The sequence below is a fragment of the Betta splendens genome, chromosome 6 (assembly GCF_900634795.4).
Source record: "Betta splendens chromosome 6, fBetSpl5.4, whole genome shotgun sequence".
NCBI classification, from domain to species: domain Eukaryota; kingdom Metazoa; phylum Chordata; class Actinopteri; order Anabantiformes; family Osphronemidae; genus Betta; species Betta splendens.
This window is the reverse complement of record NC_040886.2, coordinates 3,214,811-3,229,065: the sequence shown is the minus strand read 5'-3', so window position 1 is coordinate 3,229,065 and position 14,255 is coordinate 3,214,811. Positions and strand designations below refer to the sequence as shown.

The 14,255-nt window shown below is 42.6% G+C and overlaps 1 protein-coding gene across 1 annotated transcript; it reads left to right on the top strand.

The window, feature by feature from the left end:
• The first annotated feature begins 218 nt into the window (after positions 1-218).
• Positions 219-13,970, top strand: LOC114857023 (cytochrome P450 2F2-like). Its single transcript, XM_029153068.3, has 11 exons — positions 219-3,052; positions 3,463-3,625; positions 3,926-4,084; positions 4,216-4,376; positions 4,520-4,588; positions 5,071-5,175; positions 5,249-5,378; positions 6,611-6,696; positions 6,831-6,932; positions 9,601-9,742; positions 9,832-13,970. The coding sequence occupies exons 1-11, from the start codon at positions 2,891-2,893 to the stop codon at positions 10,017-10,019; spliced, it is 1,467 nt and encodes a 488-aa protein (XP_029008901.1). The 5' UTR covers positions 219-2,890; the 3' UTR covers positions 10,020-13,970.
• The last annotated feature ends 285 nt before the right edge of the window (positions 13,971-14,255 follow it).

Genomic DNA, 14,255 nt, shown 5'->3' with positions numbered 1-14,255 from the left:
CCAGTCTTGTTTATTATTTGGCTGAGGGGGTTCAGACCTATGCAGAACAGCAGTGGGGACAGTGCATCTCCTTGGTATATGCCACATTTGATGGATACTTGGGCAAGTGGCTTCCCATTGGCTTCAAGGGTGGTTCTCCACAACCTCATCGAGTTTGCAATGAAGGCCCTTAGAGTTCTGTTGATGTTGTACAGCTCCAAGCATTCAGTGATCCATGTGTGTGGCATTGAGTCATAGGCTTACTTGTAGTCGATCCAGGCTGTGCACAGGTTGGTGTGACTCTATGTTGGATGTCTGCCACTGTGATAGTCACTGGATTGTGTTCAGGGAGGTTGCTGTGGTCTTCCCTCAGATCCACCAGCCACTGTGCATCACTGTTGTGTGATGCCTCCCTTTCTATATATATATATATATATATATATATATATACATGTTCAGGGAGGTTGCTGTAGTCAACAGTCAACAGTTGTGTGACGCCTCCCTTTCCCATACACCTTTCCAGTACTGTTCAGTTTCCAGTACCCTGCCATTGAGAGTACACTTTCGCAGGTTGTGTTGCGAACAGCCGGTTTATTCGTCTGGCTTCGTTGTCTCTGGTGTATCTCTTTCGGCGGCTGGCCAAGGCTTGTAGCCTTTGCTTGGCAGTTTCGAGTGCTTCAGGTATGGGCATCTGGCTGTACCTCTTGGGCAGCGTCTTTTCATTGCACTTCTCTGGGCCTCTGTCATTTGGCTCACTTCCCTCCGAGCTGCCTTGATTTTTGCCTCCAACCTTCGTTTCCATGGTGGGTATTGTTTCTCATGGCTCCCATGATTGCTCCTATAGCCAAGCACCTCTAGGATCACTGATGCTGAAGCGTATATCAGCTCATTGGTTTCTGTGATTGTTGTGGTAGGGATCGCTCTCAATGCTGCATTCACATCTTCCATTAGACTTTCTGATGGTACTTCACTTAGTCGTTGTAGTGGGGTTGCCTTTTCAATCTTGCCATGATCTTATCTTTTAGGTCAGTCGCAGCCTCGCTTGAGAGTTCTGCGCAGTATCCTTGCTGTTCCTAGGACTGCACTTTTCCCAAAGTTCCTCATACTTAGCCACATACACATACATTTAGGGTCGGGGGTGGGCTCTTTCACTAGGGCCTGGGGCTGAGGCCATTTGTGGCCTCGCCCACTGGCCCTGGTGGAGATCATCACCCAATTTTAACTATTGTAACTAATTTTTTAAAAGCGGTTGTGCTCCTGGAGGTGTCACCCACCTTCAGTACGCTTTAGTTCCACACACTCACGTCCAAGCTGGGTTGCAGGGAGGAGCTGCGGTCCCTGCCTGGGGCCACATGGACGGCAAGCCAGAGACCTACCCTCCCCACGAATGTGACCAAGCGAATGGTGTGGGTGCGAGAATGTATCCGAGAGTGCATTGGTTCACATATGATTGACTAGTTTGTTGTGAGAGAGTTTATGGTGTGTGTGTGTTGATGTGATGATGTGAGTTGTACGTGTGGGTGGGTGTATGCGTCTGTGTTTGTGTGAGTTTGTATGCGTGTGGTGCGGTTGGAGTGTGGGGGGTCCGGTTTTCCGCCCGGGGTACGATGATCGTCTGCCTGGGTGGTCTCATTTCTGCTGACCCCCATCAATTGCTGGCCTTGTGCTGCAGGCCGGTGTGGTGCCAGGGGATGAGTTCGGGCCGATGGGGTAGGCCCCGCTCTGCCCGTGTAGGGGTGGTGGACTGGGGGTGGGACCCACTCTGGGCGCGGGGGCATCTCCTAACGGGCTCCCTACGGACCGTGGGTCCTCATGCTCCACTCTTTCAGGCCGACCCTCCCACCGGGGGGAGTGTTTGCCCCTGGTTCTCATGGGGTGGACAGCGTTGACCCACGGTGGCCCACTCTGACCTCGGGTGCTGTCTCTGTGGCTGCTGCAGCTCTGCCTGGGGGGCTCTGTGTGGGCGGCTTGGGTCGCAACACCTGCCCTCCTGGAACTGAAGGTGTGTGGGCTCCCCAGCTGCTAGGATTCTTTCCTCTGCTGGTTGAATGGGCGTAGTGGCCGAGCCCCTCACACCACTCTGGCTTCCACAAGTGTCATTGTTCATGCACCAAGGTCTGCCTCACCCTTTGGGTGAATAATATTAAGCTACAGCCTTACTAACCTTGTAGTGGGACACTTTCCAAATCCAACTGTAAGTATTACTAATACTTATCACTACCAATATCAATAATGAGTGAATATGGAAATTGTGGTGTTCTATGTCATGACTTTTATTAAGTAGTATGTGATATGTATAATAATGCAATGTGTCTGTATATGATATGTATATGTTTGTATGAGTATGTGCACATACCTTAACACTATTATTGGTATTAGTATTAATCTCCAAGGTAAACCACAGTACAACAGTTGTTTAGTTATGAATGTGTTAGCCTAAGGTACATCCCTGCTTCTTATTTATTTTGCTCTGATTGTTTACTTAACAGATTTGCTTGGTTTCAGCAGCTGGTTGCACACCCTTATTAAAGCAGAACCGACTTAACCTGTCCACCAACACAGCAACATCACACATATTTTGGATCAGCTAAATAAACCATTAAATAAACCATAAATCAAGAAGAGTATATATATTTTATAAATACTCCTCTTGTTAAAGCAAAGCTGTCCATCACAATATGGCATTCAGCGTAAGATATGCTGCTTGTTAAACTGCTGGACAGAACAAAAAAAAAAAAAAAACTTATTGTTTGAGGTAAATATTGGGAAATATTCACAATTGCATCACCTTTGTGATTACTGAACCAGTAATTTGCCAACATAACTGATCAAAGGTTGTGATTGTGACACTTATATAAAAGCAGAGACAGAAATAAAAGGAGTTCGCATTCACCAGAAACTCAAATTCATCATGTTTGCTTCAGTGGCTCTTTTTGTCGCTGCTTTGCTCTTCTTGCTACTTTTTTTTCAAACACAAAAATCTAACAACTTTCCTCCAGGTCCTTGGCCTATTCCTATCCTTGGAAATGTGCTGCAGCTCAACCTGACAAACCCCATTGCAGATCTGGAGAGGGTAAAGTTAACAAATGATTCTAAACAGCCTCAGGGATTATGGTATATGATATTTTTCTGTAGAAAATTTAATATTAAAACCAAAACTTGTCAGCACTTTATTTTGTTCGGTGTGGTCGATTTGCATCTGTGTTTTTTTTATCTTTGTTCCTTACACAAACTAAATGTTTGCATTTTTATTCAGTCATTAGAACAAATATATTGCACACTATGCTATTCAGAAAATCAAATTTTTTGGCTTTGTTTGTAGTGAATATTGGTCAGGCAAACATTCTTGTAAAAGTTTGCTTAATGTGGGATTTTCTGGGTTTTAGTTGTTCGTGGTCTTCAATCTTGTAAAGTGCCTTGAGATACCTTTTGTTGTGAATTAGTGCTACATAAAAAAACTGAATTGTATGGTTTTTTACTCAGCTGGCCAAACAGTACGGCAATGTCTACAGCCTCTTTATTGGTCCCAGACCAACAGTTGTCATCAATGGACTACATGCGTTGAAAGAAGCTCTAATAAACAAAGCTGCAGCTTTCTCAGGCAGACCAGAAAACCTCATGATCAATCATGCTTTTCAAAAGAAAGGTACATGCATTATTGCTGCATCATATACTGTAGAAGCAGAATAAGCTTATAATCTTCTTATACGTAATGCTTAGACTTGCTGAAATAATAAAAACATAAACTGACAGTGACAGTGAACTACAAAATAAAGAATACTTAGATTAACATAATTTCTCACTACTGTCCTGTAAACCTTTCATTTGATCATTGCTAAAAGACTGTTCACAGAAGTACTGTGCATAGATACATAGGTTAGTATCTATTTGATGTAATGGCTAAATTATTCTGAATTTCTTTTTAACTTGCTGGTTTTTTACATAGCTCCAGGAGTGGTAATGGCAGGTTTTAACACTTCTTGGAAAGAACATCGACGCTTTGGTGTTATGACCATGAAAAACTTTGGGCTAGGCAAGCAATCTATGGAAGTGAGGATTCTGACAGAGATACGTCGCATTATAGAATGTCTGGAGCAGAGTGTTGGTATGTCTACTTTACAAACATGACTATTACGTCTACATTTAGGCTATGATGATGTAACATTTTTATATGAATTTACCTTATCAGTCAACATATCTACCTTTTTACGTTTCTTAAGTCTTGTTTATTTCTAGGTAAGAAAATAGATCCTCACCTGCTTTTCCACAACGCAGCATCTAGTATTATTTGCCAAGTCCTGTTTGCTAAACAGTTTGACTACGATGATGAATTCATGAAGTTTTTTCCTGTATTTTTTCGTGAGAGTTCAAAACAAATCAATGGGTTCTGGGGTATGGTACGTAACGTTTTATACAGAAATATTAAAATAGGAATTGCAAGACTGATGTGTGTTAATTCTGTAAAATAACCAAAGTTTTTAATCTCATATGGGCAAAGTATACTAAATCGAGTATGTTTTATTTTTTCTCCACACTACAGACTTACGACTTTTTCCCCATGCTGCGCAGCCTGCCACTGCCCTTCCAGAAAACCTTTAAGCTGTTCCAGGTATAACTTTCCTTCCAATTCAGGAAACCAATGATTAGATTTTCTGAAACTATCACCTTGTAAGGGTCCTTGGAGACCTATCTCAGATGTCATTTGGTCAATTTTAATTAAATTTATTAATTCGATATACCTGGGTAACCCTGGGAAAAAACACAGGTTTTTCTTCTGGTTTGTGTAGTGCTAAATAAGTTTTTCCTGTTTGTTTCTGATCTTGATCACCACCTACTGTACTATCAATAAGTGAGGCCCACTACTGTAAGTGTATCACTACGTGGCCAAAACAAAACACTGACCTCAGTCTAGGTCAAAATGAAGCATTTATTTACACATAAAAATAGAAATTAATAAAAGGAAAGTACAGAAGACAGAAATAGCTTTCCTTAATTTTACCTTTACTATTAAGATTAATAGATGTTTTACTATATAAACATGTTACAAAAACAAATTGATCATTTTTTATTGCAAACAATCTGTGCTTTTAGGCTGCACATGAAAGATATTCAGATATATTGGCTGACTGCAAAAAGACCAGAGTTCCAGGAAAACCAAGACATTTCATGGACTGTTACCTTGATGAAATAGAGAAGGTTTGTGTGGCAGACATTTTTTGCTGAGGTGAAGGTGATATTTGGATCAGTTGTTCTCTTTCTCTCCCTGCAGGGAGGAGACACGTTTTATGAAGACCAGTTGTGTTCAGTTATTACAGAGCTTCATTTTGGTGGAACTGACACAACAGCCAACACTCTGCTTACTGCCTGTCTCTACTTGATGAACTACCCACAGATACAGGGTATGCATACAGAAATATGTAACCTTATATTCAACTTCATCTTTACTTTAGGTGAAATTTTAATTTGAAATTTTCTTAGATTTTTAGATTTATCAGTCTATGAGCACACTACAATACAATACCCTTGTCTTCTACATGTATGGTTTGTGCTAAAGATGCTAAAATGCTAAACAAAGACATCACACAGTTACAGTAGCAATTCAATACAAAGTTATCTCAAGGCACTTTACAAAGTAAGGTTTAAGACCTTACACAACTAAACCCATCAGATCCCACATACAGCAAGCCTTTAATTTGACAGCAACAGTGGAGAGGAAAAACGCACTCTCTAATGAGGAAGAAACCTCCAGCAGAACCAGGCTGGATGTGGGCGGCCATCTGACTCGACCGGTTGGGGGGGGTTGGAGAGAGAGAGAAGCACAGCAACAACAGAGCACAGGCAGGATGGTTGGACCAGGGACTGGACACAGGCATGATGGTTGGACCTGGGACTGGATACAGGCAGGATGGTTGGATCCGCAGCTGCCCATCACAGACACAAGGCTCTGAGTCCAATGATACCTATAGTTAAGGGAAGAGTGGAGGAGGGGGGGGGGCACAACTACTGAAGAGAAAGAGACAAGGTTAGTTAAACAGAGAGAAGAGGTACAGTAGAAGGAAACAGAGGAGCTCAGTGTATAAATTAAGTCCCACAACAGTCTATGTCTATTGCAGCTTAACTAAGAGATGGTTCCTGTCACTAACAATCATTGCCAGTGACCTGAACCATCTCTAACTATAAGCTTTATCAAAAAGGAAGGTTTAAAGCCTGATCTTAAAGGTGGAGAGTGTGTCAGCTTCTCGAACCTGAACAGAGAGATGGTTCCAGAGTTGAGGAGCTTGGTAGCTAAAAGCTCTGCCTCCCGTTCTACATTTAAAGACTCTAGGAACTACATGTATCCTACCTTCAAGATAAGAAGGAGCTTTACATTAAGTACTTTTTAGGTGAGTAGGAGAATTTTAAATTCTATCCTACATTTTACAGGCAGCCAGTGCAGAGAAGCTAATTTCTGAGAAATGGGATCTCTGCAGCACTTTGAATAAGCTGTAAGCTTTTTGAGGAGCTGTTAGGACAGACTGAGTTGTCAGTGTGACCATCTCATGAGGACATTTAGCTCAGTGCAGCTGCTAGTGTGGCTGTATAAAGTCGTTCTGTCTTCTAATTGTCCAGCTCTTTTTTCTGTCTTCTTCAGAGAAGTGTCAGCTGGAAATAGACACAGTTCTGGATGGGAAGGATGAAGCCAGTTTTGAAGACAGACACCAGATGCCCTATGTACAGGCAAGCTATGATAGTTTCAGCTTTATGTACATATATTTGACATTTTTTTAGTTGAACCATTCCTATGTCTTGTTGCTGTAAAATTAATGTTTGTTGGGTCACACAGTGCTACAGTGAATGATTCTTTCTTGCAGGCTGTCATTCATGAAATCCAGAGGATGGGTAACATCACTCCTCTCAGTGTTTTCCACTGCACCACTCAAGACACAGAGCTTATGGGGTTCTCTATACCAAGGGTATGTAACACAAAAACAAACATGCTTGCATCAAATATAATTGTACGCAGTCATTTGAGTAGCCTCCTCCTGTGACACACCTCCATATAAATATGTTAATCAATTTAAATATTTACACAAATAAACTTGTGTCACAGATTATTTGTACATTGATAAAATAAAAATGTTTTCTGTTGACTCATCCTGTGACGGTGCTTTTATAGCGATGTGTGTCCAGTCGATGGGTCTGATTACATCAAGTAAACCAGCTCTTGCTGCAAACTGCACTTTAATGTTGCCCCGATCGACCATTGTATGCTAAATTGATGCTTTGCTGAGACACAGATGATTGTGTCCCACGCAGCTGGCACGGCTGGGCTCAGGGTCCCCTGGCATATACCCGAGCGGTCTGCAGCTCATTATACTGTAGATGCCCCCATGGCGCGTCTACCAAATTCTAATAGATTCTCTAACAGAGCTACTTTATAGAATATATGTTTGCACAGTTTTGCGCATATTTTTATATCCTCTCATTTACTTGTAGACATGTGGCTGTATATAAATTATTTAGCATTTTTCTCCTGCGTGACTAATGACCGTTTTCACATTATTAACAGTTTCCCAGATTCACCTCTTAGTTTTGCTAAGGGACCAATAGCTGTAGAAAAGTACCTTTGCAAACCAGGGAGCTACCGTAGACCTACGCACATCACGTAGTTGTTCATACATCTGACCTTAGGTGTACATTTGTGCTTATGCCAGGTTTTATGTGTGTAAGTACTGAACCCTTCGTACATGAGGCCCCAAATGTTTGAAAAGAACAAATCCAAAAAGAACATTTAAATAGACGTATGTTTCCCAAGCTTCAACTACCTCACAGAGAGAGTCATGTTGTTTCTTAAGATGTCCTGAAACTTGAGATTAGGGATAAACTGTATTGATTCCACAGTAGGGAATCTCAATCGCTGAATTATTCCACATGCTACAGGCATGTGAGCATCACTGAGCCACCATGCCTTACTAAAGCAGGGTCTTGTATTCTTTGAATTTCTTCAAATTTCTTTGCTTTGTTGCGCTCCATTCTTCTTTTTTAGATTTACAGCTCATTGGCCCTGATATTTTTCACAGCACTGAATTCTAACATTGTTTACCAAAGAACTGAAACCACATGTTTTTTCTTATAGGTCTTTTGTAGCCACTTGACCCACCTATTCTTATTAACCAATTGTTCATTGAATGTGAGGAGCACAAATTATAATAATTGGATTTATAGCTCCTGATTGGAGATACCAATTATGTTTATACTTTAGATTCACAAATCTTGGTTATTAGCTTAAATATATATAACTATGTGAAAAATGTCTATAGTTTGGTAAGTGAAACACTATTATTGATTTAATAATTATTAATTGAATTAACAATTACTTAATTTACGGGGCACCACCCTGTTACCAGGGACCAATAACCAATTTGGAATAGCCAATACAGTCTCATTTGTATTTAAGTTGGTTGAAGGATGAACTCCGTACTATAGCCGACTCAATTCACCAGTGTTGCAAAACCATATACAAATAATCACAGACAACGACCAATTAAATTATGAACGCTTTAATAAGCAATTAATATTAACTCTAGTGTCAACACTATCTTGAATAACTCAGCAAAACACAACTTAATCTTATGGTGTGTTCGTCTGGACGTACTGTATGTGTATGCGCGTTACCTGAGATAAGAGGGGTGTGTGTGTGTGTGTGAGAGAGAGAGAGAGAGAAAGGAGAAGGAAGGAGGAGGGCGCCCCCCTTTAGGGGCGTGGTGAGGTGGCACAGCTGCGCGCGTGTGCCGTTGAGCCCTTTGAATAGAGCGCGCGTGTCTGGCGCTCACAGGGAAAGAAGAGTGTAAAGGAGTGTGAAGTGGGACTAGCGTGGATAAGGCTTGTGGTCACACAAACACGTGAGGCTATATTATGCGATATAATCACGTGATCGCGGAAGCGTGCAGTGGTTGAAACGTGCCCTTGGCGTGGTCGCAGAAGAGACAGAGCATCGCTCCACAGTAACACACTAAAGCACTTAAGATAGCGAAATCACAGGTTACAACACTTCAATGTGCACCTCTTAGATTCACGTAGATTGGTAACAGCGTTACAGTCACGTGATCGCGGAAATACACAGTGGTCAGATCGTGTGTGCAGGAAAAGAAACAACACAACAATAAAACAATTACTGATACCCTAAGAGTTCTACTCTGCTCAGACCTAAGAATGCCTCTGCCTTACTGCGCAATCCTGGTGGGAAGATCCGACGTTGCGTGCGTGCGTGCGTAAGCTGGCGGTTTCCTGCCGTGTGACTGGAAGTAGAAGGGTGATCAGGCCCGTTCTCTGTGACGACGTTTCCGTTAGTTCAGCTGCGGTGGAGGCTTCAAGCGTGCAGAGGGAAGCTCCAGGTGGGGCAGGGAGACGTTCGAAGAGAACAAGGGACGAGTTGTTTTAAAAACATTGAAGTGATGTGTATCTTAAACTCCCCTGTACATTTCATTTTATTCAGTGATGAATCAATAGCTTCATATAGACGAATGCTTGCTAAAGTTAATTGTTGCAAACAAAGCAAAATAAACCACAGTGCTTATTCTTATGTAGAATGGTATTAGAGTGTAGTAGATTTTGATATTTGTTGTTTTGTCTGTTGTTCAGGGAACCATTATCATCCCCAACCTGTCCTCAGTGTTGTTTGAGGAGGGACAGTGGAAGTACCCTCGTGAATTCAACCCTGAAAACTTCCTCAATGAAAAGGGAGAGTTTGTAAAACCAGAGGCCTTCATGCCTTTCTCTACAGGTGCATGATTATCTAATAGCAGATATACAGAAAGACTGACTGGATTATAGAAAATAGTTTTCATAAGTCATTTGTGTTTTAAAACACAGGACCACGGATTTGTCTTGGAGAGGCCCTGGCTCGCATGGAGCTCTTCCTTGTTTTAGTGAGTTTGCTGAGGAAGTTCAAGTTCATCTGGCCAGAGGATGCAGGAGAGCCAGATTTTACTCCTGTTTTTGGAATAACCCTGACCCCCAGACCCTATCACATGAAGGTCCAGCTCAGAGGAACTGACTGATGGGTCATGTCGGGTCCCAGCAATTTGAAGACAGAGTTTATTCTAATCTTATTTTCATACTGTGACTTCAAGTAAAGTTAAATTTATTGTTTATATGTCCATGACTTCACAATTCCAGGTGAGATTGTCTGTGTAAGGTAAGCTACAGAATCTGGACTTTGCATTTCTAGATCAATATGTTTCACCACCACCTATCTGGGTCATCAGTTAGAGGAAAGCTGGCAGGTGACCACAAAGCCAAATGTTTGTTTCAACTTTAGAACAAAGCCCAGATGCCATGACTTAATGTTCTACAATGTTGTTGTATTTGTGGCTGTGATTTTATTGTGCAATGTGAAAATAATCAAAATAAATCAAATCAAACTTTAATTATATAGCGCCAAAGGGGAACAAAATGTTACCCTAGGCTGAACAATAACATTAACTTAAGAGTATATAGAGAAGACATTGGAAGACCTAATTTTTAAAGGAAGGATGCTCTATAGTCGTGGGGCCAGGACACAGAAAATACTTGTTATTGGGCTTGGGGAAGTAGAGCAAAACGGCACAGGTGCATATTGAGTTGAGTTAGGTTACTTATATAAAATAGAAGGTGCCATATCACGGACTGCCTTAAAAGCAAATAATGAAATCTTGAATCTAATGAGAAACTCAACTGGGAGCCAATGAAGGGACTTTCAAGATGAGAACAGAAACCTATCAAACATATGTCACTTCTATTGCGTCATTTCATGATTCATACTCATGCTAAAGTATAGAGAGGTGCAAATTTTCAATTTTGAGCTTCAGTGAAGTTTATGTTGTTTTTAAAACTTTAAACACTGCTTTATTGAGTTTTACAGGTTTGCTCTTCATTAGGATAACATAGAATATTTCACTCAAGTTTCAAATTTACTTCTCAAGCACTTGAATTGTTTTACTTAGAGTGATTCAGTAAGTCCTTTTAATAAAGTGAAACCCATTTGTGGGGATATCCTGCGTTAAAGGATGGAAGCAGCGCCCCTTTCTGGGTGAGGCGCAGACCTGTCCAGCCTCCCCTCATGAGTTTTCTCTGTTGGTTTTATGACATATCATGATTTTATGGCTGATCAGAAAAACATAGATAGACACATCAGGCAGGTTTTACAAAGTCATGGTGTAGAATAAATCTGTCTGAAGACTGCAAACATTATACTGGAAACAAACTGTGAAACAGAATAGGATTACGCCTTGTATCAGCCCATTTACTGACAGTTTCAGCATCGGGGCTGAGGTTCCCCTTGCTGTCGCCCCACTTCCGGTTTTTCTCGCCATACTAGATCAGAAAATGTGCAGATTCAATGATATTTACCCAGGAAAATGTTAAGATAATTGAATATTGGGGGTGCAACCAGCTGCTGAAACCAAGCAAATCAGTTAAGCAAACAATTGGTGCAAAATAAATATGTAGGGATGTACCTTAGGCTGACACATTCCTAACTAAACAACTGCTGTACTGTGGTTTACCTTTGAAATTAATCTTAATACCAATAATAATGTTATGGTATGTGCACACACTCACACACAACATATACATAAATCATATACATACACATATGCATTGTTATACAGGATCTCATACAGTACTACTTAATAACAGCCATGACATACAACGTCACAATTTCCAAATTTGCACATTATTGATATTGGTAGTAATAAGTATAAGTAATACTTACAGTTAGGTTTCGAAAGCCTGTTTATTAGCTCAGGTGTTGAGTGTCCCACTACAAGGTTAGTAAAGCTGTAGCTTAACATTGTTCACCCAAAGGGTGAGGCAGATGTTGGTGCATAGACAATGCCACTTGTGAAAGCCAGGGTGATGTCAATGAGTGGAGGTAAGAGACCTAGCAGCCAGGGACCCCACACACCTTCAGTTCCAGGAGGGCAGGTGTTGTGACCCAAGCCGCCCACACAGAGCCCCCCAGGCAGAGCTACAACAGCCACAGAGACAGCACCCGAGGCCAGAGTGGACAACCGTGGGTCAACGCTATCTGCCCCATGAGAACCAGGGGCAAACACTCCCCCCAGTGGGAGGGTCGGCCCGAGAGAGTGTGGAGCCCGACGACCCACGGTCCGTAGAGAGCCCACTAGGAGATGTCCCTGCGCCCAGAGTGGGGCTTACGTGAACCCATGCACTCTCATTCTCACACCCACACCATTTGCTTAATCTCATTCATGGGGAGGGTGGGTCTCCGGCCTGCCGCCCATGTGGCCCCAGGCAGGGACAGCAGCACCTCCCGAACCCCGTCGACGCACCTCAACCCAGGAGAAGCAGGGAGCAGCGTAAAAGGTACCCCAGAACCCTGCAATCCAGATTAAACGTGAGTGTGAAGGTTATACTTTTACTTACTGCCCAGGGTCTGGCAATGGCAAGCCCGACGCACTGTTCAGGATCCATGAGGCCGGGGTCAAACCAGAGGAACCTGCAACCATCCTGCCTGCTGGTTGTGTAGTCGGGCAGTTACATGGTCCATCCAAGCATGAGAAAAGGAAGCAATCCGCCTAACCGTTTGTTTGTACCCACAGAACTCAGAGGTGAAGTCATCCACTGGGCTCACGCTTCTCTCTTCAGCGGGCATCCTGAAATCAACCAAACAGCTTTCAGGGTTAGAAAACAGTTCAGGCAGGACATCCGTGAGTACATGGAGGCCTGCCCCACGTGCGCGGCCAACAAACTATCGCACCCAAAGCCGGACGGGTTTCTGCGTCACCTCCTGGTGCCTCATCGGCCCTGGTTGCACATCGCCATGGATTTCGTCACCGCTTCTGGAGGGAGTTCTGCTCTTTAATGGGAGCCCAGACCAGCCTGTCAACAGGATATCACCCGAAAACCAACGGCCAAACTGAACGGACCAACTAACAACTGGAGACCGGACTGTGATTGTTGGCCTCCCAAAACCTGGATACCTGGTCCCAGAAGCTAGTCTGGGTAGAGTTTGCGAACAACACACTGCTGTGCACCTCTCCCAGGCTCACACCATTCCAGTGCGCCTACGGGTTTAAACCTCTCTTTGCCTTCTTGGAGAGAGAGATCCAGGTACTGTCGGCTCATGCGTTATTGTTGCGCTGTCGCTGCACCTGGCTTCGGGCACGGCGAACCATGTTAAAAACGCAAGCCCAATACAAGGGAAATGCTGACCACATTCTCAGCGTTCTCTCATCTGGCTGCTTGGACCGTAAACTACCTCACAGACAGACCACAGTTTGTGAGACTGCGTAACTGTGTGTATGATGTGGTAGTCTGCAGCACGAGAGCACCTCAGGGGATTTTAAATAGGACTTTGGACTTTAAATAGAACTCCCACCACTGTCACCTACAGACGTTTTCAGATGACAGTGCCATTGTTGTTTTTGTATCAGGGGGGATGAGCAGGAGTACAGGGGGGTCATCACTGACTTTGTCAGCTGGTGTGAGAACAACCACCTTGTACTAAACACTGGCAAAACAAAGGAGCTAGTTCTTGACTTCAGGAGGTCCCCTTCACCACACATACTGGTGAACATCCAGGGCTCAGACATTGAGTCTATGGACATATTCAAGTACCTAGTTAAGACAGTTAAGCAGACAGCTGCTAAGGACTTTTTATGACACTGTGGTAGCCTCACTGTTCCTCTATATTTCTATACTGTAAATAAAAGAACTTCCCCATCGTAGAATGAAAAAAGTCTATCTTATCTTTTAGCTGTAAAGCAGGAAGATAGTAGGAAGAACTGATATGATGACATTATCACACACTGTTTGTCTGTCAGGTAGATAGGTTGGCTTTTGTTAATCTCTTTGTATGCATCTATCATCTAACATTTCAGTTTTTGTATGGCAGTATTACACGTTGCTCTCAAAATACATGTCAAAGGCAAAAGACTAACTCAGGTCGCCTGCTGTGGAGACCAATGCTTATATGGTTTTTTTAATAAAAAGATTTTTGTACATGACATTCCAAATGCTCAAACTGACTGATTCTCAATCATTCAGGTGAGGTTGTCTGGGTCACAGACACTGGACTTTGTTTTTCTAGATTAAAATGTTTCACAACCACCCATCTAGGTCATCAGTCAGAGAAAAACTGGCTGGAGACCACAGAACACTTTTTGACCTACAAAAAAGTCCAGATGTCACTTGATGGCAACATAATGCAATGTTGCTGTGTCTTTTAGGCAGCCTGGTGGCTCATTAGGCACGAGTTGTTTAAAATCATTCTGCTAAGACACAATTCAACA

Bases quoted from the DNA above. Each gene is read 5' to 3' on its own strand.
- LOC114857023 (XM_029153068.3), top strand. From the start codon at position 2,891: ATGTTTGCTTCAGTGGCTCTTTTTGTCGCTGCTTTGCTCTTCTTGCTA. The intron at 4,085-4,215 runs GTATGTCTACTT...GTTTATTTCTAG, and splicing joins ATGTCTGGAGCAGAGTGTTG to GTAAGAAAATAGATCCTCAC. The intron at 4,377-4,519 runs GTACGTAACGTT...TCCACACTACAG, and splicing joins TCAATGGGTTCTGGGGTATG to ACTTACGACTTTTTCCCCAT.